The 27,733-nt window shown below is 37.0% G+C and overlaps 2 protein-coding genes across 2 annotated transcripts in view; both read left to right on the top strand.

The window, feature by feature from the left end:
* Hcrtr2 (hypocretin receptor 2) overlaps positions 1 to 6,481 on the top strand; it is a 91,386-nt gene extending 84,905 nt beyond the window's left edge. The window contains exons 6-8 of the mRNA XM_050127428.1: positions 1,719 to 1,840; positions 3,837 to 4,059; positions 6,427 to 6,481. Of these exons, the coding sequence (XP_049983385.1) occupies positions 1,719 to 1,840; positions 3,837 to 4,059; positions 6,427 to 6,481 (400 nt within the window). The remainder of the gene's footprint in view (positions 1 to 1,718; positions 1,841 to 3,836; positions 4,060 to 6,426) is intronic.
* Positions 6,482 to 20,063: 13,582 nt separating this feature from the next.
* Positions 20,064 to 27,733, top strand: part of Gfral (GDNF family receptor alpha like) — a 47,012-nt gene continuing 39,342 nt past the window's right edge. Inside the window, exons 1-3 of the mRNA XM_050127594.1 lie at positions 20,064 to 20,085; positions 24,404 to 24,538; positions 27,300 to 27,452. Of these exons, the coding sequence (XP_049983551.1) occupies positions 20,064 to 20,085; positions 24,404 to 24,538; positions 27,300 to 27,452 (310 nt within the window). The remainder of the gene's footprint in view (positions 20,086 to 24,403; positions 24,539 to 27,299; positions 27,453 to 27,733) is intronic.

The following is a 27,733-nucleotide window of genomic DNA, read 5'->3' as shown; positions in this document are numbered from 1 at the left end:
AGTCTACTCTGCCTATCTAAGTTCCTATCAAAAAGCCAAGGCAGTTTCTTTATTAACCAATTAAATTAACACATAGACAGAAGACCTACCTACATAAGCTGCCATTTTTAAAAATATATATCTTTAAATTTAGCTTTGCTTTGCATATCATTTTTGTTTTCATTTATTTTTCACACACTGTAAAGTCCTATCTTCTTTTTCTTGAAATGTAGCCTTTTGCCTGTTTGACTAAAGCTAACTTCCTCCAGGTGATCTAGTATTTCAGAGATTTCGAACTAGCACTTGTATCTTATTGTAGACTAAATTTGTCCACATTCTTTCACTCTGTATGTGGTTTTACAAACTTTTACTGCTCTATAGAGCATCACTGTGTCTAAGAAATTCATTTCTATCATACATCTTTCTCTTTGCAAAGCAGTCTAAGATACAAGTCACATGGTCGTTGATAGGGCCTCCAGGAGGGAACAGATTTCTTCATCCTTGGACAGAGTAGCTGCAAGTGTGTGGGTGGGTTTGTGGGCATCATTGTTAAATTCTACCAGAAAAGAGAGTGGGAGATTTCTATGAATAGAATACGGTGGGCGTGATTTTTCTTTGCAGTGGTGTGTGTGTGTGTGTGTGTGTGTTGCTGCACACATATCATAACATGGGTATGGAGGTTAGAGGAAAAGAGAAAAGTTATTGGGAGTCAGTTCTTTCTTCTGCTCTTCATTTCTACAGTTGTGTTGTGTACTCCAAGGTAGCCGGGCTATGAGCATCCAGGAGATTCTCCTGTCTCCACCTGCAAGCTCACAATATGATTGTTAAGATTACAGATGTGCGCTAATATGTTAGGATTTTTGTGGGCATTCTGAGAATCTGAACTTAAGTCTTTACAAGAATTACTTTTACCTCCTACCTAATCACCCCACACCAGTGAAAGACAATGTTAAAAATTGATCAAAAATGGTCTTTGAGTGTACTGTAATACATTTTCAGTTTAACATAGTATATGAAAACTTGAAACTCATGTACCTAAGGACTATCAGAGTCTTACTCATTGAAAACCAGTCACTTACTCTATACAAAAATGCCTCATGGAAATTTCAAAGAGACTGGGAACGTTAGAGATTAGGAAGTGTACATTCATCAGTGCACAAGTGAACGTGGGAAGAATTCAGCCATCCAATTTTGGGCTGCTTATTAAAATATGTGCAATGGGTCTGGAAGATGGCTTAGTGGGTAAAAGCAGTGGCTGGTCTTCCAGAGGGCCAGGGTTCAACTCCCAGCACCTACATGGCTGCTGACCACCATCTGTAACCCCAGTTAAAGGAAACCCAGCATGCTCTCATGACTGCTGTGAGTACCAGGCATGCACACAAGTGATGCACAGACATGCATGCACGATACCATCCATGCACATAAGGAATAGCAACAAGGTTAGTCAATCCACCTAGAAACAAGATAACAGGATGGAAAGTCAACTTCTATCTTGTTGACAAGAGATTCGTGTTTCCTGATTCCAGCCTTTTCCTCTCAGCTGACTTGTTTTGTGTGTGTGTGTGTGTGTTTGTACCCTGCATACACTGGAGGTTCTCATGGGTACCCAAAACAATTCTGAAGATACTGGGCTGTCAGTGCAGAGTTCAGGGCCAGTTTATTGCTGTGAAATTTGTTCACCTTTGAATTTAATTATTTAAAGATCCCTCTTGATTTTGTTTCTGTTTCTCTTCCTACAGAGTGTTTGGGATGTTCACACACACCGAAGACAGAGAGACTGTCTATGCTTGGTTCACGTTTTCCCACTGGCTTGTGTATGCTAACAGTGCTGCTAACCCAATCATTTACAACTTTCTCAGTGGTGAGTGTCCAGTGTTTCATCAGGAGCCTCACCTCAGTGGTGGAGCTTCCAGAGCAGATGCTCTGGAACAGTTCGGAAGGAGATACAGACATCAGTGTCTGTTGTGTGGGAGCCATGACAGCCCCTGACTGGATTGGTTTTGGATTTCTCCTTTTTGGAAGTGAATACATAGCACATAGCATTTCAGAGGGCATTGTGCAATATTTTCTCAGAAAACTTAGAATAAACAGTAAATGGAGCAGTAAAAATTTTGAGTACCATACACTCCTTTGATCAAACCTACGATTAAAAAGTATGAAATACCTTTATCTGTTTTGCATTGATATTTTTTTTGTCAAAATGCATGGCATAATTGAAACCAACCTGCTTTCAGAGATTTCTATACTTAAGTTCCTTGAAGAATTCTCACTTGCCAAAAAAAAAAAGGATTTCTCATAATAACACTTAAGCTAAAAGATACACACATCCATAACTAATTCAGCACACCTCTGCAATATATTTTACATATATTACTATTTATTATATGTTACGTATATATGTATATGCAATGAATATGATATCATCTAACCCCACTTCTTCCCTTCAAATCTTTGTCATGGTCTCCCAAACATCCCCATACCAAGTTCATGTTAGTTTTTGTTTTAATAGCTCACTAACTCCATTTAGAACTGCCCATAAGGATGTAAGTGTGAGCCATCCCCTGGAGCTTGGGAAACCTACAGGTGGCCCCATCAGAGCTATGCTGCAATTATCTATATTTTTGTACTATTTTGTTCCCAATTACTTGGCTATGTATTTGTTTCCCTTTCTAACTATATAGTCATTTTTATATTCAAGAAAACTATTTACTGTACATTTAATAAAGAGCATGTGCCTTCCGATTTCATATTGGCTTTTTGATTTGCATGATTTGTCTAAGTACTTAGAACAGATAGAGGAAGACTTGATGGGGAGATAATTACAAATAGAAGGATCTATTATAGATCTCAAAAGTTAGAAGATAAAAAAGGATTTTCTGTTTTGCTATGAATACATAACAAATGTTTGCATCTGTTTAATTCCATTTAAGCTTTGATAACTGCATACATTTGCTGAAATATTACATGGCAATCTAGAAATATACTTTTTATAATTTCACAAATTAAAAAAGTTTAGTTGGTAAAATAAAAAGGACAGCCAATTTTATTTCAGAAAAGTAAGTTTGTCACTTTTTAAATAGTTGCTGAACACACGCGGGCTAGTGCTCTGACCTGGCACTGGGTAGGTGAAACCTATACGGAAGTTGGGCTGCAACTGTTTGATGCAGAAGGCACAGACCAAAGCAGAGTCCTGGTATGAGGTTAAGTTGGGCCACAGACTATGACCTGGTGTGTGCCTGCCGTTTTCTTAGGCCTGGGAACGGTCTCCACACCTAGTCCCTCAGAAGCATAGGCCCAGAGAGAAGAAAGAACAGTTTCCAAGAAAAAACAACCTTCACTCTAATAAAGGTGATCATTTCATCACCTTAAATGCCTAAAATCTCACTAATAGGTCAAAGATAAGTACTTGCTATAATTCTTCCAGTTTCTTGTTTTTCCTATTTTGTCACACATGGGATATGAAAGCAGAGTTTTCATAAAAACTATAATTTATTTTTCCCCGTTTTGTGACCTCTCGTGGTTTCAGCATCTTTATAATATAGCACACCTCAGTTTATTTACTTATACACAATGTAGATAAATTTTTCATTGCTTTTGAAGCAATCAAGTGCCTTACAGGGTTAAAAACTAACGAGAAACACAAGGGTTTTGACTTTAAGGAAAGAAAACAAACGCCAAGTATTATATGAAAATACTTCATCTTTTAATTTCCTTTCTCTATTTCCTTTATTGATACAAAATACTCCACCTCACGGATACTGTGGCTCAAGGGAACGACTCATTTGTACCCTGCGCACTCGGTGTTGAGAGCTGTTGATACATAACTCACTCTCCTTTCATTCTCTCTGGTCTGCCAGGAAAATTTCGAGAGGAATTTAAAGCTGCCTTTTCTTGTTGTCTTGGGGTTCATCATCGCCAAGGAGATCAGCTCGCAAGGGGACGGACAAGCACAGAGAGCAGGAAGTCCCTGACCACGCAGATCAGCAACTTTGATAACGTATCAAAACTCTCAGAGCACGTGGTGCTTACCAGCATAAGCACACTCCCAGCAGCCAACGGGGCAGGACCGCTTCAAAACTGGTAGACTATTTATTGCTATGCTGAGGACACCCGACTCAAACTATTCTTTTATACAGACTCTATGAACGGAAGTTTTAGTATCCAGTTGATCTAAACCTAAAATTATTTGTCAATCCATTTTTTTTAATCGATCACTCCTTGGAAATAACCAAATTTGAAATACTTCCTGAACCATTTACTCGAACATGTTATACCTTTAAACTGCAGTTGGATATATTTTAGGCTATTTCTTCTTAGTTTTTCGAACTGAAGTTTGTGGCAATTAAGGGTTTAAACATTTCTAATTCTTTTTATAACTCCTTGTTATTTTAATTCCACAACTCAAAATGGTTGCTAAAAATCACAGAAAATCAATCATTTTCTTTCGACTAATAAACTAAGTAACAATTATTAACTAAGTTAACAACAGACATATGTTAATTGACTTAATACTTTTTAAAAAATTCACAAAACTATCATTACAATGTGCTAACTGGGAGACTATGTCTGAACAGAAGAGTATACAATTTGTATATCTTCAAAATCTATCGTTGAGGATCACATGACATATATACTATTAAGCTTAATTTGCCACTGATTTTATCTTTCATTTACTAAATGTTCTCAGGTTTATAACTTGACAATAGCTAAGATGTGTGTGTGTGTGTGTGTGTGTATGTGCAATACAGAATCAAAATGACTGTATTAAAGTAAAAAATTTTTCAGCAGCAGCAACTACTAATACATACTCATCTTCATCTCTGGGAAGGAGTTAACGTTTAAATTAAGAGCTAAAAATCAGGTTATTGTATTCTTCAAACTAGGGAGAAAGAGTTAGTCAGCCTGGCAGGAGAAAGAATGTGAGGGCATGGTGGTGAACTTAGGAAGTGAGGGAAGGGAAGCTGCAGCCAGAGCTTGAGAAGGGCTGTAGACTCCAGGTCTGGGACAGGGCTTCACAGCTGAGTCTTTAGCGGCTTGCACTAGGCTAGGATTTGGTCCCCATCACTGAAAACAAACAACAGCAAATAAACGATACAAGGCTTGTTGTGGTCTAGTGAGGAAGAAATGCTGAGGATTCTCAGGCCTGGCGGATTAGTCACACAACCAAAGACAGTGGTCCCCACCACACACTGGCAGTACTGTTACAACCCCCAGTGCATCCCCATTTAGTTATACTACATTCTCTGTGTTAGTAATTTTAGCATGCCTGAGGCTAAGAGATGGGAAGTTAGGAAAATAAAAGGCTGGCTACTAACTCATTCACAAATAGAAAGTATAGAGTATATTTTGTATAAATGTAAGTCAGGGAACTGAAATGATAAATTTTTTTCAGATTTCTTCTTTGCAAAATTCTTCCGGCGCAAGTATTCATTTCTAAATTAAAAGTTTCTAAGTATACTCCATCTCATACTGAACAGTAGACACTCCGATTATATCAAAACAGGATGTATTTAATATTTAAGAGAGATTTGATTTGAAAATAATTACATTGTCAGGTTGCCTTTGCCCAACTTTTCATTCTCAGAGAAAAACAATACAACAAAATTATCCATACTTTCTTTTCAAAAGTTGAGGATTTTGTTACAATGTGCCTTTTAGTACTCTAAGCCAGGACTACCCTCATATATGAGGTTTATCAAAACTATATGGCTGAGTATTGTGATGTTCTCTGTCTATGAAAATGATTATTTTTAGTGTCTCCTTTCTCCCCTTTGAGAGCTTTGTCTACCACATACTACATGAAAGGAGAACTGTAGTTTTATGATTGTGGTGACATTTAGCACTTTAAGATTTGAAGATAACTTCAAATTCTCTGGGTAATAAGCCTTAATAGCCTTGAAGCTCAATAAAGATGACATATTGACTTTATCCAATATAATTGAGCTTCATTAAGGCTAAGCTGTTAGACAGTATTAGATCCTAAGATGCCAGTTCTTGTTATATAAACGAGAGGAGAGGTCTTGAGAGGGCAAGGGGTGGAGAAGGATGAAAAAATAGGGAATGGGAGGGAAGGGAGATAGAGAGAGAGAGAGAGAGAGAGAGAGAGAGAGAGAGAGAGAGAGCGAGCTATAGGGGAGTAGGGAAAAGAAGTGGTATTGGTATGGTCAATCAAAAGTCAGAATTTTTTTGTTCTAAATTAGTGATCCTTAATGTGGTGTGGTCCCTGAACCATCAACACCTGCAGTCCCCAGGAACTAAGATTAAATAGATATCCCAAACTTATTGAACCTGAATGAATGCCTTGGGCTTGATATCCAAAAGTGTATTTGCTTACAAATTCTACAGGTGATTATTGATGCACTTTAGCCTTGAGAACTACTGCTCTAAATGGTGTCTCCGTTAGCCCATCTTATTAGCCCGTGTGAAATAAAGTCTTTTACTGCACAGGTATCTACAGCAGGGAGTACCATCTTCACTACTATCGACCTGGCTGGAGGTCTGAGAGAAGAAGCTGAATGTCCATGTGGAGTCTCACCCACGTCATCTCAAAGAGATAATGGTTTACAAAAACAGTTGTCACTGTGTTCTTAGTGTGATGTTAAAGAAGATGGATTTTAAGGCACTTGTGCGCTTTATAAGGGACCTGGATGACTGGAGATTTTATTAAAAGTTCTCAGTTACCGATTTTATTTACTAAAGTTTCTGTTTTATGGAAGCAGCTCATTTTCAGGAATAAGTATTGCCTGGAAGAAAACTGTTGAATAAAACTGATATATAAATGAAACTCTGGGAATGGAATCATGAAGTATGTACATATTTCTCAACATTAGGGCCATGAATCCTGAGTGATATGAATTAATATGGTGACCTTTGTAGGACAAATGGTTAAAAAAAAGTAGCCCCCAAAACATAGCAGTGTTATTGGGGTGCTTAACTACTTACCTCATTGTGTGCTACTGGCACAGATGAGGAAATTTATAGGAACAGTTTATTTTGGAGCTCAGTTATGCTGATCATTGGACATGTATCTGCTTTTATTTCTATTGTATTTCAAACCTTCAATGTGAGATGTTAATGTCACTAATTTTGTCACTAATAAGGATGGTGTAATAATTTTATCAAATATATTTGAGATTAATGATTTATGAATTTTTATTATATAATAAAACCTTGATATTTGAGTTTATTCATTTGGGGCTAAAAATCATCCCAAGTTTGTGAGGAAAAAAATGTGATTCCTAAATTTTCCACAATGTGGAATTAAGTAGCTATAAATTATTGATAAGTTTAGTGCAAAAGTGTTAGGCACAGTAATACTCAGTTTCACCCCAATGCACATTGATTCAGGAAGAATAGCAGCTATGTTCACAAGTGACAATACGAATGTGTCTAGAGATGTTACTAACCATACCTGAAATGAGGGCTATTAGCACTTTGATACAATGTAACAATATCAGGTTTGCATTAGCGATGAATCGAACAAGCATCAACTCCATCTCAAAATACACAGATAGTCCTTACAATTAGAGACATTTCAGCAGAATTCAATTTTCCACAGGTAACTCTTCTACTTCGTGTCACAACCAAAAGCATAAATTCCATTAGATTATTTTCAAATAGTTTTCTCATTGTGTGACACAAAATAATGGGATTGGGGGGGTCATTATATAAGTATGAAAGTAGTAATTTACAACCCATTCTATTCCTTTATGCACATCATGAAATCACAGGGACGTGAAGAGCACTGTTAGTTCTCCCAGTTCAAAGGGAATGTTTTCCCTACAGTTTTCTGCTATTGCAAAGGGGAACAAAAGACTTCCCAACTTGCCACGTATTTCTTCTATTCTTTTCAATTTTCTTTATAGACTTTGGAGTTAGAAAATATAGATTTTTTTTCATGAAATGTGTTTCTGTTATTGTATCCATGTTTGAATCAGCATGTCAGTTGTTCGACAAGTATACATTTAAAGTCCTTTATGCCTGATTGTACTGTGTTTTCATAAATATCTTTCTTATTCAAACAATGTGACTGTACGTCTCCCATTGTGAAAGTCCAATTATGTAGTTTTTAAGTAAAATATCGCTGAGAGGTCCATAATCACATCTACATTGTCCTGCTGTCCTCTGTGAAAAATTACGTTGTTGTTCAATACATAAATTGGATATTTGCTCATAATTATTGTCAACTCTTTGCAGGTAAGGATTGAATTAACCCTGATGTTGTACTTGATGACCAAAATATTTTTCCAATAAGTTTATATAACCAGGGATAATTATGATATAAAGGATTTTTAATATTGTTTCTAAGAAGGAGGTACTATAATAAAGGCTAATATTAAACACGCAAATATTTCATAAAAGCTATATAAAGCCACACACTTATAGAACTAAAAATTGAAGCTTTTATCTGAGTCAGAATTTTCCTGTGTTTGTGACTTAGAATATTGACCCCCTTAATTTTCAGAGCCTGCAAATGCATGAGTTAGAATTTTCAGTAGGTAATTAAACTTTTAAACTAGACCTCTAGTTGGCTCTTCATTTACCCAGTTGATTCTCACAACTTCAGGATCCAGTGCAGATGGTTTAAATTTATAAAATTCATTCCTATTCAGAACATTTTATACTAACCTTTGTGAAAACTTAAAATGATCAAGGTAATCATTTGATTCATACGGAAGGAAGTATGATTGAAACAGCATGTGGCTTCCCTGGAGGAAGAGAGCTATTTTGAAATGAGGTTCCAAGAGGAATGAGTAAGAATATTGTGGGCTAATCCACAGTCACACCCTAGACACCAGCCCTGAAGAGAGGGAAGAGCATCTGGCCTTCCATTCAAGCCAATGGCAATGTACCAAGAGTGACAGAGAAATTGTGGAGGGGTTCTCCAGTCTTGTCCCCTTCACCTGATTCTGGTTGGTCACCTGTCCTGTGTCTCGCCAAGTCCACCCTCATCCTGCACTCCACAGCCCCAGATCTGCTCACCACCCTAAAATCAAACTCCATTAGGCTCTCCTTGTCTCCTGAAGTGAACAATGAACAAATTTCAGAAAAATTTGAATCAAAGCCCCTAGGAAATGAACATGGAAGTGCTAGAGTCTCCGTGGTAGGATGTACAGGTCTCTGTGCATATACCCAGGAAAAGAATAACAATGTCCTGTGTTCGTTCTATTTTTAGCAATTTGAGGAATCTTCCTACCAATTTCTCCACTGGTGGCATCAGTTTATATTCCCATCAGGAGAGAGAGTTACTGTTTCCCTACATTCTTGCTAACATTTGCCGTTTGTTTTCTTGATGGAAATTCTGACGGCGTGATATAGACTATCAAAGTGGTTTTCATCTGCATTTCCCTCTTGACTAATGATATTGAACACTTTTTCAAATATCCATTGGTCATTTGTGTTTTTTCTTCTTTTGAGAACTGGAGGATGTTAGTGTTCACTTAGTGTTCAATTTTTGCATATATATATGTATATATATATATGTATATATATACATATATATGTGTGTATACATTTATATACAGGAAATCTGTATTTTGCTTAATCTCACCTTTTCAAATATACAAAATGTATATAGTATGTATAATAATTTTCATGTTATTTTTTGAGATTGCATTTGATACTAATTATTTTAATAAATAAATGAAGTCATGCAGAAACCCGGGAATTAAAAAGTACTGAAAATTTAAAGAGATGGATGTTAAGCTGTGAAGCTGAGAGGTAGATAAAATGTATTTACATACATGTAGTTTCAGAAAGTAATTTCTTTTTCAAAGTTACTAAGCCTGTATCATGGACATAAGACTTTAAATTTTAAAGACCTTAAAATTTAAAGTTTTTAAAATTTATTGACAAATACAAATGGAGATTTAGAGTCTCAGTCTCAAAGAATATGACCTGTGCAGACAAGATCTGTGAGATCCAATTCCGAGGACAGGATAGGTTATTTTTGTCCAGGCCTCAGTTGAAGTGTGAATTGGTTTGGTTTATGTATCTCAGAACTCCCAGGTGTGATCTGGTAACTCTATACATCATGGTAGAGCAGAAGCATAATTTTTACTTAGAAATATTTCCCACAAATCATTTTTGAAATTTCAGATCTATTTTGTTATTTCTTAAGTGTTTTCCCCAAATCCTGATGTACACCTCAGTTATTATAATGGTTAGTGTTAGCTGTCAATTTGAACAATCTGAGAGTTGGGTCTCCGGAAAACTGCCTTAATTTTGTTAATTGATATGAGAAGATCCATCCATTATGGATGACAACATTCCATGACTGTGATCCAGAACTATATTTGCAGAAAAAAGGAAGCTGAGAAACAGCACACACTCATTGCTCTCTGTTCTTGTGGATGGAGCCCGCTGCTTCAAGTTCCTGGTGCTTTCACTTCTTCCACCATAATATACTGTAATCTTGAACTTTATGCCAAAAAAGCCCCTCCTCCTGTAAGTTATGTCCATAAGGAAGATATATCAAGAAAAGAAAGCAGCAAGACAAGAAACTAAGACAGGATTTTCTTAAGGTTAAAGAGTAAACATTTTGAAAAATGTAAAATTATCTTGTTAAATGTTACATCATCGTTGATCTCTTTGGTGTCCTTTAAGCACACCACAGTACCAATTTTCTCCCCAAGTCAGTGTAGAACCGAGCCTTTTCTTTCCTACTGAGGTATAGTTTCCTGCAGAGAGGGGACCACACTCTATTCAAATGGTTCCTGTGCCAACCAGTGCCTAGCACAGTGCCTCTCAGGAAATCTAAAAATCCCTTTTCTAATTAACTAAGGAAGTGACAAGATCTCTCCACAGCACTTCACATCACTGAATTTTGCAATCTTAAGGACAAGGGGGAATAAGGGCAATGTCCTACTGAGCATTATTTTAAAATTTTCTTTCTATTTTTACATATGCATCTATGTGTACGTGTGCATGCACCTGTGTTTGGGTGCCAACAGAGGTCAGAAGAGAGCATCAGATCCCCTAGAGCTAGAGTTATTGGTGGTTGTAAGACACCTAATATGGGTGCTGGAAACCAAACTTGGGTCTTCTGGAAAAGCATCAAGTCTTCTTAACCACTGAACAATCCCTCTAGCCACCCTTGGTAACGTTCACTACTGTTAACTTCAATTACTTAAGAAAAAATATCCTGATTGAGTAATTGTCTTTATCAGCTTGCTCTGGGGACATGCCTGTGATGGATTGTTTGGATTGGCTTCATTTTGCAGAAGGGCCTAGCCCACCATGAGAAGTTTAATCCCTAGGCAGATGATCCTGGATTGTATAAGAATGTTGAAGAGCATGAACCTGCAAGCAAGTCAGAGTGAGCCAGCAAACAGTATCCTCAATGACTTAGGCTTCAAATTCCAGCCTTGAGTTCTTGCTCTGCTTAAGCTAAGAGTTCCTCTTTCTCTTCAAGTTGCTTTGGTCAGAGTGTTTTATCAGGGCATCAAAATAAAATTAAGAAGTTGGTAACAAAAAAGTAGTGTTTCCTATTTAGCCAGATATTATATGAAAAGATGTATGATCAAAAGGGTTCAATTCTCACCCATATCTACCCAATGCAAAGAATATTTGGAGTTAAATCAAGTTTTTCTCATCAGAGATTAAAGAGGGGAAAGTTTCCTTTTCTGCATAGAAATATTTCTGTTGAGTTCACCAGCAGATGAAAGGCAGGCTGGTCTGGACAGAAGCAGCACCTTAGCATCATGAAGAAGAGTTGGTCCTACTGCCAGGAGTTACACATTAGTTAAAGAGAAACCAGGCTTTAGCTGGAAATAGTGTTGGGCATGTTAAAACTAATGGACAACAAAAGCAAATTTGAAACTCATGCAATGAAATAAGTAACGAACAACCAAAGGATTGGTAAGGTAGAATTGCATGCTAGAAAGCTTAATAATAACCATATAACCCATGAGTTCGAGACCTGACATTGCTTTGTTGATTAGAAATCAGATAAATGGCTTATTCTTCTCTCTCTATCTCATATATGTATATATATATATATATATATATACATATATACATACATACATACTTTTTTCATGAGCATTTTACCTGAATGTGTCTGTGTACCACATGTGAGACCAGAAGAGGACATCAGATTCCCTAGAACTAGAGTAGCTGATCCCTATAAATTGCCATATAATGCCTGGTCCTCTGTGTGAGCCATCAGTGCTCTTAACCATTGAGCAATCTCTGTAGCCTCCTTAACAAATACAATTAGCATCTAAAACAAGTCAATGGCAACAAGGTTGGAAAATACAAATGTCATCTAGATATTTTAATTTGGGGTATAAGAGTGGTCGTATTGTGTTTGCAATGTGTCCTGGCCATGATCCACTTTAGCAAAAGTGCTCCTCCAAGAGCTGAGAGCGCCAAGAACTTCAAACGCATTCACACATTTGTCATCCTTGATAACAGCTTTCTTTCTTCCTGTGTGGACAGTGAGGCTGAGTTATGAACACAGGTAGAAGTTCACTCCATCAAACTTCCTTTCTCCTCGTTTCTAGCATGTGGTGCCACAAGCACCAGACACTAGCCAGCTTGCTAGTCTTATTGCCAAAATATGCAAGCACCTGACCCACAGCTGCCTGTTCTGCATGTTGCTCTCAGTAATAGTGGTGTTTCTATAGCAATGTAGTGGATGAGACATTCTTATTCTCTCTCTCTCTCTCTCTCTCTCTCTCTCTCTCTCTCTCTCTCTGTATGTGTCTTTTTCTCTGTGTCTGTGTCTGTGTATCACCTCACTCTCTGTCTCTCTCCTCCCCTTTTCTATCTCCTAGGAGTGTTTTAGTATATTACTATCAGCAAGAGGAAAACAGACACATTTCTATGAGTTCTCACCTAGGAGCCTCTTCCATCAAAACCTGTCCCCAGGTCAAGTCTCTGAAACTCTTTAGGAGGGCATCTTGCAACAGTGCACCTTCCAGTCTGCTGACATGTTTACATCACACTGTATACCCTACCCTATAATCCTAAATCCTTCTTAGATTTTGTGTGTAAGTGGAAAAAGAAACTGTGGACAATAATCCAGAATGTATCAAAGGTTGACAATTTGAGACAGTCAATCAATCTAAAAGAATGCGTCCTAGGAATATTCTTGAAAGTACTACTAAATACTGCTCTAACAAGTTCTAAAAACAGTAGAAAACAAAGGCAATGAGTAAGCAGCAGGAAATCTCGATACCCAGATTCACAACTTCAAACTGAAATTCATTATTTACTGGGTAGGATTTACTTTAAATGCAGAATACCAAGTGGAGTGAATGTCTTAAGGAAGCTAACTTCTATTCATCTTTCACACAAGATCCAGAGAAGGGGTTGTGTCTTCACAGTCTGCAGGGTGTGATCTAGGATTCAACTTTTTAGAGAGTAGGAAGCATCACTTAACAGTCTGCAGGTGATACAGGCCTTTGGTTCCAGTCACAAGATTAGAGAAAGTTCTCAGGTTTGAGACTACCCCAAGTGTTATTGAAGCTGTATCTGCTAAGTATAAGAAGGAGAAGAAAAATGAGGAGGAGGAGGAGACTAAAAAGAGGAGAAGGAAGAAGAAGAAGAAGAAGAAGAAGAAGAGGAGGAGGAGGAGGAGGAGGAGGAGGAGGAGGAGGAGGAGGAGGAGGAGGAGGAGGAGACCGGATGATACAGAACATCTGCGTTTGCACTTTTCAGTACCTTTGTGGAGATAGGGACCACCTGTTTCAACTGTCAATAAGGCCATAGTACAAAGTGTTTAACTGATCTGTCATGTAAGATTTGGGGAGAAAAGTCTCATAGATATCCACGGGAAAATCAACACTTCTGTGTAGTGAGGAGCTGAGGGCCACTTCCCACCACCCAGCTCCTGCACAGCTAGCTTATGCCCCGAAATAATCACACAGAAACTGTATTCTTTTAAACACTGCCTGGCCCATTAGTTATAACCTCTTATTGGCTAGCTCTTACATATTGATCTAACCCATTTCTAATATCCATATTGCCAATTGAGTCTGGCTTACCAGGACGAGTCTAATGGCATTCATCTCGGAGAGAAGAGTCATGGCGACTGCTTGACTCAGCTTCTTTTTCCCAGCATTCTGTTCTGTTTACTCCGCCTACCTAATTTTCTGTCCTATTAAAGGGCCAAGGCAGTTTCTTTCTTTAACCAATGACATCAACACAAAACAGAAGACTCTCCCATATCACTTCTGCGGTGTTTAAAGTGGGGCCTCAGATGTTTGGTAGCTTGAAAGTTCAGGAAAGTTGTCAGAAAAGTAGATATCTGAGTTATAGAAGTAACTCAAGGGACTGGAGAAATGATTCAGCTTTTTAAAGCCCTTGAGAGGACCCAAATTCTGTTACCAGCACCCACATGTCAACTCACAATGCCTGTAATTCCTGCTCCAGGAAGTATAATGCTACTGGTCTTCCTTAAGTCATGCATTCTCATGCATATGCCTACACAGGACACATAATTAAACAAATGATAATAAATAATAAAAAGCAATAATTTGAAGAAAACTATTGAGCATAAGAAAATGGCAAAAAAGCATCAAGACAAATATATATTATAATAAAACCAAGTAACCATACTAAAATTCTAGTTACCAATAGTTTATAACAAGTCTATTCAAATTAGTAAGAAAAATTCTAAATTAAAATTATAAGCAAAGATACTCTGAGAATGTACAAACAAGAGTATAGCTAGTGTTATTTAGGCAAAGTAAAAGTTAGGTGAAAATGGGACAAAAGGGGAATTAGGCCAAAATTAAATGTGCAACCCAAAGTCATAAATTTCTACAAATTTGAGAGTATATTAACAAAAGAGACACTGTAAATATAAAACAACTGTATAAAATTCAAATGTTAGATAGGAAACTTAAATTACATCTGAATAAATCTATTAATATTTAGATATGACACATCTGTGTAAAATATATTTTGTTCTTAAGATGTTGAAATATTTACAAAAGTTGTTAATTTATTTGGTCATCCAGAAATCCTTGATAAATGCAGACAGAGATATGGTCAGCCATTTTAATGTTAATTGACTAATGTTAGCTCATAAATAGAAGCAGTGTTCTACAGTGATTGTGATCGACTATAGATTAATCTCATTGTGACCTTGGAAAGTTGCTTATATTCATATCTATTCAATACCATATCATATCAATAATATTAGGAAAATAATAATTTCTTTGTGTGTTTGAGTGTGTGTGTGCACAGTGTGTTACTTATGTTGGTGAAGGTTAGACATGTGTGTGCAGCTCTACACGACATGCTTGAGTATATAGATGGAAGAGATCAGAGATCCATCTCAAGTATCTTCTTCAGGTGAAAAAAAGGTCTATCACTTAGCTTGGCACTCATCAAGCTCATCAGATTGGCTGGCCAAGTAGCTCTAGGTAACTGCTGTTTCCACTACACCTGAAGTTACAGGTGGACTCCATTGTTACTGACATTTGTAGTAAGATGAGCGGCGGGCTGTGTTCTGCCCCCGGGCTAGCTTAACCCCAAAATAATTACACAGAAACTGTATTCATTTAAACACTGCCTGGCCCATTATCTCTAGCCTAAAATTGGCTAACTCTCACATCTTGATTAACCCATCTCCATTAATGTGCATAGCCAATTGACTGTGGCTTACCTTCATGAGTCTAACCAACATCCATCTCGGGCAGCAAAATCATGTTGTCTGTCACACTTCCTTTCTTTCCAGAATTCTGTTCTGTCTACTCCGCCCACCTAAGGGCTGCCCTATCAAAAGGCCAAGACAGTCTCTTTATTCAGCCAATGAAAGCCACACATAAAAAGAAGAACCTCCTACACCAGACATTTACTTGGGTACTGGGGATCTGAACTCAGATCCACATGCTTGCACGTCAGGCACTTTACTGATTCATCTTGCTCCCCAATCATAAAAATAATAGTTTCTACATCATAAAGCACTTTGGAAAAGTAAATGTTACAGCATAAACCAAATGTTTCAGACCGTTATAGTTCGTAGTATACACAAATAATATTAGTATGAATATGAGCTCAAAAGTTAAAAACATTTTTTGTTTGTTTGCTAAGAGTTGCTTTTATCGCTTGACTTTTGAAACCAAAGGTGAATTGACAAGCTCTGTTCAGATACACCCAACCTGTGTGCATCTTTCCTATCTAGTAGCATAAAGAGATGTGCTCACTCGGATTCTAGTATGTTCTCTCACATATGATTAGCATTTAGGAGAGTTATCTGAGAATGTGTTTTTTTTCCTTTAATTAAAATAGATTCTGTTTCCCATAATATATTCTGATTACAAGTTCTCCTCCCTTTATCCTTCTCAGTTCCTCCCCACCTCCCCTTCCAACCATATCCACTCCCTTTCTGTCTCTCTTTAGAAAAGAACAGGCTTCTAAGAGATAATAATAAAACATAACAAAATAAAATATAATGAGATAAAGCCAAAACTATCACATTGAAGTTGGATTAGACAGACCAACAGAAGGAAAAGAGTCCAAGGAAAGACACAAGAATCAGAAACCCACTCATTCATACACAGGAATCATATAAAAACACTGAACTGGAAGTCATAATCTATATTCAGAGGACTTGGTACTGACCCGTGCAGGCCCTGCATATGCTGCTTCAGCCTCTGAGTTCATGTGAGCTTTGATGGTGTTTATTTTGAGGGCCTTGTTCTCTTGCTGTCCTCCATACGCTCTGGTTCTTACATTCTTTCAACCTTCTCTTCTGTGGTGATCCCTAAACTCTGAGGGTAGGAAAAATGCATGCTTTTTAAAGATATCTGATTTAGGATCGCGAATTATAGGTTCAATGTCCTTTATTTATGGCTAGAAACCAAATACGAGTGAGTACATCCCATGTTTCTCTTTTTGGGTCTGGCTTACCTCACTCAGGATAGTGTTTTCTATTTCCATCCATTTGTATGCAAAATTCAAGAAGTCATTGTTTTTTACTGCTGAGTAGTACTCTAATTTGTATATATTCTATACTTTCTTCATCCATTCTTCCATTGAAGGGCATCTAGGTTGTTTCCAGGTTCTGGCTATTACAAACAATGCTGCTATGAACATAGTTGAGCAAAATATAAATAAATAAATAAATAAATAAATAAATAAATAAAATATATCTGATTTAAACAAAACAAAAAATGAAGTGGCATTAATTCAAAATAACTTATATTGCATTATTATTATTATTATTATTATTATTATTATTATTATTGCTTTGTATGAGTGCGCATGTGTAGAGGTGAGGACACATTTGTTTAATTTAGTTTTCTTCTACCAGATGGATCTCTGGGATTGAACTCAGATCATCAGGATTGGCTTCAAGTGTCTTAGTCCTCTGAGCCATCTCACTTGTCCACAGCTCAAAATAACGCAAGGAGTGGCAGCTGGAGGCATAGCTCAATGACTGAGCAAGTTCCCTTAGGTGCAATCCCTGGGGCTGTACATATGTGTGTATATGGAACGGGAAAAAAGAAGAGGAGAAGAGAGTGAGGGGAATCGTGAACAGAGGGTGACATAGAAAGGCAGACAGAACACAACAATAGGGAAAGAGAGAGAGATGGTGAGTGAGTGAGGAAGACAGTGAAAGATGCTGGAAAAGTCACAGAAACCAAGCACGCTAAAATCAGTATACAGAAAACAGCTATACATACAAACAAGAAAAACGTGTAGAATTATCTTCTTATATCTGTGATAAGAGCTCTGAATATTTATTTTAGAGATTAAAGACTTGGGGGCGTGGTGAGAAAACTGAAAATTTTCTATAGCAAGAAGCAAGGTGTTTGTCAATTGGCGAGAGCTACACAGAACAGATTCCAATTGCATGTAAATGTTGTAGGTGCCACCTTGGAGAGCAGAGTCGAGAAAGTACTACTGACAATATCTAAAACCCTGGTATAGGGCAGACATTAAAATAATGTGATTACAAATAAAGCCAGTGTGGTGGCTATTTGTTCTTATCGATTTGACTTCACCCATAATTAACAAAACCCAAAAATAGAGGGACATACCTATGAGGAATTTTTGCTTAGTTTAGTGTGGGAAGATCCACTTTTACTACAGATTTTTTTGAGGTGAGAAAACACACCTTTAATTCAGATCTTATGAGGAAGACACTTCTAATCTGGTCACACCTTTTGCTGGGAGCCTATATAAGGACATGAAAGGAAGAAGCTTGCTATCTTTGCCTGCTAGCTCTTGCTCTTCCTGGCATGTCCATTCTTCACTGGCCTTAAAGCCTACTTCTTTAGGATTTCAGTGTATACTGAAGACAAGATGAGACATTTATCTTAAAAGACTAAGCATCTACTTGATATATAAAGGTCCAAGAGACCTTCCATGGCAGCCATTGTTGGGTTAGCTGGACCACAACCTGTAAAGCATTCTGATAAATCCTCTTCTATACTTATAGAGAATCCTGCCTAAGACAGTCAGTCAATTGAGTAATGCTATTTTCTCCAGTGTGGTTAACACAAAGATAATTAAAGGCCATTTGTTTTTGTTTTGTTTTTTGTTTTTTAATGTATTTGAGGATCACAAGAAATGGGTACCAGAACATAAAATGTGAATAATTGTCTAACATACGAACAAGATGAGAGGAAGGTACTGAAACCAGCAAGAAAGTGATGAAAATTATATTAGAATTTATATTGAAGTATAATAATAGAACAGAATGAGACAACATGAGTCACGAGAAATCTATATGCTAAGTTTTACCTTTCAGTTATTATCTCACCAAGATATAGCCCATTTTGCACGCTGTGTTCATGATGTTGTGTTGGTACTTTTCCACCAGGAGGTGGGGTCTAAGTCTATTCCCCCTTGGAACTCAGAAAAATTTTGCAGTTGCCTCCCCCAGAACACTGCGGTGAATTATGTATCCTGATTCTGGAGGCTACTTACGAGAGTCACTGCTATATTTTGTGTATTCTTGAGATTTGTCCCCTCTGATTTAATTCATGGACTCAAAAAGAGAGGAGATTAATTTTTATGGTGCTATATTTCTCCTATCAAATAAATCACTGGGTGTAATATTGCCATTAGCAGACTCCTGTTGTACAAAACCGACATACAAGCATAATGTGATTTACAACCATGATGTAATCAATCCATTTTCAGAGAAGTAATGTCTGATATTAAGTCTTTTACTTAAATCTGCAGAGATAATTTATGGTGTTATAATTTCAGTTCATTGGGTTTTAGTAAACTGAAAATAAAATCTGATTTCTCTTCTAACGTAAAATGAACATTAACAGAATGTAATAGAAACAGTAAATTACAAGGCAGTGGAAACACAGATGCTCCTCTTTCATTTGCATCTCTCTCTCTTTTTGTTAATTTCTCGCCAAAGGTAATATTTCATATTTACTAAACATAGATTTAAAAAGGGATCAGGATAATTTGCTTCATTGAATTTCAAGGAAGTTGTAGATTAAAGTGAGGAATAATTGACGATCTGGTGAATAGTTAGCTTCCTGTGGAGGATTTATGCCTCTCTGAAAGGAATCTTTTTTCTTTTTTCACACTGTGGCTGGGTTTTGAAGAAATGGGAACATGTCACAGAAGTAACATAGTTTTTAGTCATCTTGGGGTCTGAAACATTTGCAAACATGAGACATATCTATCTCAGATTTGAATGTATCTTGGATTTACAATATTTTCTTGGGTTGTTTATGCCATTGCTCCTTTTCTATATCCTGAATTTATAAGGCATTGTCTTAATGAGACATATTCATGAAGAGAAGACTAAACATGGTCAAATGTCTTGGAAGACTGTTATATCCAGGAAGCACAGCTTAGGAGTCTAGTCAATGTTCAGAGAATGCATCATTTCCCCTGTTATTCTGTTTGCAAGCTTTTGTGGAAGCTTAATATCCTGGGTTCGCACACTGAAGAGAATAGTTGAATTTGGATATAATTAGGAAAGTTCACAGCTCGGAACAAATTGGCGAGGAAACGGTGACATCAGATGCTGACTCTGATTGGCGGCGTGTGCTTATGAAGCAGGAGCAGAAACGGAAGCCTTATTCCAGAAGTCTCAGTTGGAGCCAGCACTTCTGCCTTGCCCCCAGGTGAACAGCAAAAAGTTGTCCAACATGATAGTGTTCATCTTCCTGGGTAAGTGAGTTGTGCGGCTCGTTCTGAGTTTATTGCAATATTAACTCTTTGTAAACTGAATGCTGTCCCATATAGCTTAAGTTCATGGAAACAGCCATAAGAAATGCCAATGATATTACCAACATGTGCTTTGATGTTATTTACTGCTTTTGAGAAACGTGCATTTACCTGCAGTCACTTGTTTCTAACTCTATAGAAAATACAAACCATGAGCTTTTCGTTGCTCCATCACATTGCTCCTGTAAGTAAAATGACCTAGATGACTTTGAACCACTTATTAAGATCTATTTTCTATATGTGCAAAAACTTTTGAAAAATGTTTTTTCAAAACCTATCCAGTATAAACTCATAAGTTAAAGATGACAAAGTTTTATTTTTCTATTTAGCTTTAAAAGCAGATTAAAGCAAGGAGAGAGAGAGAGAGAGAGAGAGAGAGAGAGAGAGAGAGACAGAGCAACATAAATTGTCCCTCTAATTTTCAACCCTAATAACCAGGATCAGCTGTGGCGAGCAAAGCTGCTGAACTCTGTATTAATGCTCTGCTCTTGAGTGACATATATGGCCTCTAGGTAAAATGTGGGCTCATCTCTCTTGCATTGGGGCATTGTAAGAGGTTGGTTCAAATAATTTTCCTTTAATATAGAGCCCACAAAAATCTACTTGGTAGATATGTGATTGATGAAGGTTAATATGTTAGCATCTATGTATTGATTTCAGAATGAGGGAATAATTGTGATTATACTGGATATTAATAAACAAACTGGAATATTTTCTGTGCTATAACTATAGTTGTTGATGAATGGGACTAAATAAAGCCAGAAAATAGTGTAGGTTATACCAAATTACATTAAAAAGAAAGGGAAAGCAAAATAAATCAAATCCAAGAAAATTAGCCAGGAAGTAAAGGATCATTTGTACATTTTCAATCTCTCCATGGAAGTTCTTGTGTTGAGAGGTTTTGCTTCTTCTTGTTTCTATAATGTTTTCTTATTTCTTTATTAATTTCTAGTATTTATAGCTTCATTATATAGAAAACTCTAGTAGCTTCAACTCTGTAGCAAAGTATCAGATCACACAAACCATGTCCCTTCTTCCTCAAGGCTTCGGCTGAGAAGGCTACTGTCATTTGCTGTCATCCTTTACTTCCAAATTAACACAGAAAACAGGTTGTGTGAGAAAAGGAAATTAAAGGTTAGGACTGAAAATTTCTCTGTCCTGCCCAGCTCTTGTTCAGTATATATAATTACATCCTATGATGAAGCAAAGTCCTGTTGCCCAAAACTATGGGGGAAATGGTTAATTTGTTAATGAACTTTATACATCCTTAAGAGGGTAACATACTTTACAGCATTCTTTGTCTTACTACTTTTAACATGACTTTTTTTTTTTACTTTTAACATCAGTTAGAATTTTTGACAAATCCCATTTCAAATATCACGCCCATAAATCATAGCCAGGAACAAGTAAGGCAGAGCATGGAAAGAGAAAGCTGGGCTTTGGCTTCTTGCAGGTCAAATCATTGCATGATTTCTTTAGTCCATTAGGTACAGCATTTAAGTATAGAAAATGGTGCATAATTCAAGTGGAATACTCAGCAAGAAGTTGAAAAGGGGAAAGACATAAGACACATTTGGGTAAGAGCTTACATAGGATCACTACAATGAGGACCTGGGGAGGGTGACATGCAGGCAAATGTGAGTTTCCTAACTGAGTTGGTCACATGTGCCAACATGACTGCTATGCCAGCTTTGGGACTCTGAGCTAAAGACATGAGCCTACCCTCTTAGTGTAGAAACTCAGGAAGAATTATATGGGGCCCAGTCAGTTTTCTTGGATTCTTAGAAAACGAGGGTTGGAAAGCGGTAACCCAAAAAGAATTTACTTTATACCTTATAACACTATATTGCCACAGAGAACCACAATTAACCCCTTCTTGTAAAATAGGTAGATGCCTTGGCTCAAACAAAGCTTGTAGTTCCTATATCTGACTCCATTAGTATTCTTATATTTTTGCATTTATTGAAAAGGCAAGTATCTGTTTTATATGTTTGATAAGAGAAATTGATTTAATTGTAAAATACCTAAATTAGGATTGCTATTGTATTGATTGCTTTCAGAAAACTTTCCTGAAAATAACTTTTAAATACCTGTGTGATTTATTAGTTATTATATAGACCTCATCTGTTAAGAGCTAAACTGATGTAAACCAACATATACTAATTGGATACTTGTAAAATGCATCTGTGTGTTGAGAATACAACGCTGAATTGCCCCTATTACCTGTTTAGTAAATCTAAAGAACATAGTGTTGTAGAGAGGCCCATGAACACACACTGCAGGGCAAGAAATTCTACACTTTTGGGCTTTCTAGGCTTCAAGGGAGACAAAATAGGGGTATGTGCTCATTTCGGTGATAGGAAAAAAAGTAGAAACTTAGAGTTTTCCATAACATAGATAATGATCACAATCAGTTTTAAAGGACAAACTGTTATCCCAGAGGACAAGAATTAAATTGCTTACTAGAGGCCAAAGGGTAAACTTCAAAGAGGAAAGGCATCTTGGAGCACTGCAGAAAGTTTTATGATTTCTGGGTTGCATGTGATAAAGAATATGAAAGTCATGTCATGAGGAGCCACCCAAAGAGACTAAACAAAGAAATGGCAGTACTAAAAGTGTGTTCCATACATAAGGTGACATAAAAAAAACTGCTGTGAGTCAAACAAATCCAGAGAACAAGCAATTAGCCAGGAAAGGATGCTCAACGTGTAGAGGCACAAACTTTGCAGGGAGAGATATGGGGCATGAAGTTGGGGATGCATTAAAGCATCTTTCATGAATTGTTTGGATGTCTACCCTATCAATGCCATTGTTGATGAAGTGCAGGGATTCACCATAGAGGACTGATGAAAAGGAGAAAGTTAAATAAATCTGAGTCTGGAATCTTGTCTACAACATGCCAATAGAAAAAAATACTCTTTATCTAGGCTTTGTATTGAAACTATTAGCATTAAATCATATATTTGAGAATCTTCAGTCTAGATTTTTATATCAAGCTGTGAGAGAAAGAAGATTCTCCCTGAAGAGTATGAATAAAACCAAGAAAGTTCTGGAAGCAGAACATAACATGAAAATATATTTTAACTGAGCAGTAAGGGGATGACAGGTCTCAGTGGATGGTATAAGGTGGTGAATCATCAAGAGATCTAGAAGAGACCATTTCTAGAGGAAGAGGGAGACTCTAGGAAAACAGATCATCCAAGTGACCAGACACTGACAGATGAGACAAAGTCTTAAAAGTGTCATGTTAAGGGTTAATAAAAGAAATGTGTTAAAAGTGGTTTAGGCACTGGAGAGATGCCTCAGCAGTTAAGGGTGCTTGCTGCTCTTCCCAAGTATACAAGTTGGGTTCCCTATGCCCATGTTTGGCAGCTTGCAATCACATTAAAAACCAGCTCCAGGAGATCTGACTCCCTCTTGCGGCCTCCATAAGCACCCACACATGTATGCATAAGTGCACATACACATAAATTAAAATAAATCTGTTTTTAGAAGTGTTTTTGATGGAACAAAAGGAATAAAAAAATTTCACAAGTCAAAAAGTAAGTGGAAAGTGAGAATGCCGAGCTGGCAAATAATAGACCTTGTCTAAGAACCTTAACACATCGCAGCAACAAGTAAGGGCGTGTAAGTATGTCTGTGCTTTGTGGGATTGGAATTCTTTGGGTATAGGCCCAAGAATGCTAGCACTCCATCTATCTTCAGTTTTTTTGAGAATCTTCCACACCAATTTCCACACTCCCGCCTACTGTGTTTAAGGGTCTTACTTCACGTTCTCACCAGCATTTGTTGATTGTTTCCTTGACAAAAGCCGTCCTGCCTGATGTGAGAGGCAGCACCAATGAATTACGCATTTGTACTTCCTTGATGACTCAAGGGCACTGAACATCTTATCAAACAGAGGGACCATGTGGTGGGAGGAGGAGAATAAGGGAGAAGCCATACAGGGTCAAGTAAGACTAAGATACAAGGAGACATACATATGAAAATGGCACAATGAAACCCATTACACTGTATGATAATTAAAACAATTAATGAAAATGACCTATTTACAATAGAGAAATACAGAACTATGGGGAGTGGGGAAGAAAATTTATTTCAGCCTCCGAATAGTTCTGCCACATAGTATTGCCCAAGATTTTGTCTTTCGCTGTCAATAGCTTAAATTTGAGGAAATTCAAATTTGGACACCAAACTGTAACTGTGTGAACATGTCGTTATTTTCTTGTTGTTGCTGCTGCGGCTGCTGCTGCTGTTCAAGTTGCAAGGCTAAGCTCAGAAACTGAATCCTCTTCCCGGACAAACGACTGTGCCCATTTAAGGCAGCAGTGCTTGATTGATACTAACGGCTGTGAGCAGTCATGGAGAGCAATGGAAGACACCTGCACTGTTCCAGGTAAAACCTAGTGTATTAAGTCCAGTTCTCACAATGCCAGCATCTCCATCAGCAGAACTCGAAGTATTCTGCAGGATGTTGTAGATGACTTCTCTCCCCTGCCCTGGAGAGAGAACAGAAATGTTTATACCCATAGGAAAGTGACAACTGTCACACCCAAGTGCTCACACACTTGCTCAGAATAAAATATTTTAAGATGAGGTCAGAAATGACAAAAAAAAAGCCCTTACTTGTTTTGATGATGAAATGCCCTAGTTGACTAGAGAACATTAAATGTTGTATTAAAATATTATACTTAATATGTCATAAATCAAAAGTTATTTAATATGTTAGTAAATAAATGAGTCATTTGCAATACATTGCAGTAATAATTGAATAATTATTTTATATGTGAAGCAGGGAGAAAAGTACCCAAGTATACAAATAAATAATTCAATTACTTTTTTAACGAAAAACATTATAGGTTAGAGGCAAATTAATTTTTAACCAGAAAATGAAATACTGGTAATTATAAGTGACTTATTTATTATTCATAAAATGCTAAGTGTTAGAACTTTAACTTTTCATAAAAAATTAGAATCACTTGCATATCTTTTAATATAGTTTTAGTAACAAATGCAATAAAATAGGTTACAACAAAAGAGCAAACAAACAGTTATAGTGACAGGATAGTTGAGACTAAACTGCACACCAGTCACCCCGTATAAAATCAGCTTGGATATTATTGAACAGCAACCATCATTTAAAACACAGAAAGCTTTAAAGTAGTTTGGGAAGCATTCTGTGGGAGGACACACACACACACACACAAAATATTTTGTTTAAAAAGTTGCTTCTAATTTGTTCCACAATAGACATCTGACTCTTGTAATCTTTCTGCCCTCCTCCCACATGAAGCTCCCTGAGCTATAGATGCAGATACATAGGTGTATCTGCTGGGGCTGTCTGGGATCTTCTGGGGCTGGCTGCAATCCACTCAGGCTGACTGGGATCTGCATGATTTATTGATCTCTGGACTGTATCTAGTTGAGATTTTGTGTCATAGTATCTATTTACTGTGAAGAGGAGCTCCTTGGACTGGAGAGATGGCTCAGCAGTTAAGAGCACTGGCTACTTTCCAGAGGACCTAGGGTAGATTTCCAGCACCCGCATGGCACTTCACAGTTGTCTATACCTCCAGTTCCAAGGGATCTGATAACTTCTGCTCTCCATTGACACGGAGCATGCATGTTGTACACAGACAAATATAGTCAAAACACTCACCACACACACACACACACACACACACACACACACGTAAATCTTAGAGAGAGGGGAAAAGGAAAACTTCTTTGATGAAGAGTTAATAGCTACATTTATCTGTGGTTAGAAGGATAAGATTTAGAATGTAGTAGGTCTAGCAAATTCAGTAGTAGATTTTCTTCTAAGATCCATGATCTCATTAGTCAGGGGAAGTTAGCTATGTTTCTAGTAACAGACATGACTGCTTTTCTGTCGAACAGGTCTTCACTCCAATTAGAAAGCTACCGATTATCACCAATACGTGAGTGACACTTACTGCACCTTTATGAATATCTTTCCAAAGTCTGTTTGCGAAACAGTCTGCCACAGAAATGGCTGTATAAACAGGATTTGAACAATGGCAAGACTAATACACACACTAGTGAGGAAGGGAACAATCTCAGCAGAATCACTCCCTTGGACAAGGAACTACAGGAATCTGATGACTGCCAAGAAGGCAGTTAGTCTCTTCAAGAGTTGAGGGGCATAATTGGTTGTTCAATACAAAGTTATCAGCCTTGAAACATATTCACACAGCAATAAAAACAGACTCAGTAGATTGTTTTTATAAATCTGTGCAAACACACACACACACACACACAGATATCATCTTCCTCTCTATGTAACAAATCAGAGAATAAAAGACTATCAGTTTGAGAGTGGGAGTAATTGAAAGAGTAGGAAGGAGGGGATTTGAGAGGAGCTTGAAGAAGGGAAGGGAAGGGTGAACAATGTAATTATATTGTATAATTACAAAAAAATTACATTGTATAATTGTAAAAAATGTATAAAATTTAAAAAAATTAAAAAATGTATAAAATTTTTAAATAAAATAAAATGAACCGGGGGTCCATGTGTAGCTCAATGGTAGTGTATTAACCTGTTACATAAGCAGGCAAATTACACCCCTCTTAGGAGGGACGAGGGGGACAAAATAGAATGAGTAAGCTGTCCCTAGGCAGTGTGGTCAAGTTTCTCTCTTTTCTGTTTGGTATTTGTAATTTCTATGCATTGGCGGACTTCTTAGTAATTACACTAGTAACTCCACCCTTGATCCAGATGCTTTTATATCAAAACCCCTCAATGGTGGATTGCTTAAAAACAGAGTCCAAAATTTATGAGTATTCAACAAATCCTGATTGATTCTGATTCACTCAGTGTTTGGGGGACAAACGATATGACTTCTTTGGCACTTTCTGGGTAACTTAAATACCAAGGGGCCTGGTTCTTTGAGTACTGTACCCATATCAAATATAATATTCATAAATTTAAAGGCATCCCATAGCTAATAATATTTCTGTTTACTGTTAAAAATCTGGAGGATAAAAATCACTTTGATGAACATCCTTTAGCAAACCAAGATAATCTTTCTAAACTCATTAATTTCTTGGGTTGATGCATTAAAAGCATTTTGGGAAGAAGAACTAAAATTTATATTCAGATTAATATCTTCAGTAATATATGTGATTATGAAACCCAGGTGACTCCTGCAAGATAAATAATTCATCACATTGTAACCTGAGTATCCAGTCTTTGGTGGAAAAAGATTTCCGATTTAAAGAGTGTCTTTGTATCGATGACCTCCACTGTACAGTGAACAAACTTTTTGGGAAAAAATGCATCAATAAGACAGGTAATATTCATTGAATCAGTTCTTTATTTCAAACCTAAATCCTCCTTAGTCATTGTGCATTCATTTTTGTAGCACATTTACTGTATTTCAGTTGCTAATATTCTATTAATATGTCTTAGTTCAAGTAGGATATTGATATATTTTCTAATGTTATTAAATCTGTTATATGTCTAATGCTGGCTGATAAAACTAAGTTGGAAAGTACTTTCTTTTTTGTTTTGTTTTTTGTATTCTTTTTTTATATAATTTTTTATTAAAAAAAATTCTGCCTCCTCCCCGCC

Source organism: Alexandromys fortis, unplaced genomic scaffold (genome assembly GCF_014885135.2).
Source record: "Alexandromys fortis isolate MF-2015 unplaced genomic scaffold, M_Fortis_MF-2015_v1.1 scaffold_22, whole genome shotgun sequence".
Taxonomy (NCBI): domain Eukaryota; kingdom Metazoa; phylum Chordata; class Mammalia; order Rodentia; family Cricetidae; genus Alexandromys; species Alexandromys fortis.
This window is presented reverse-complemented; position numbering and strand designations above follow the sequence as displayed.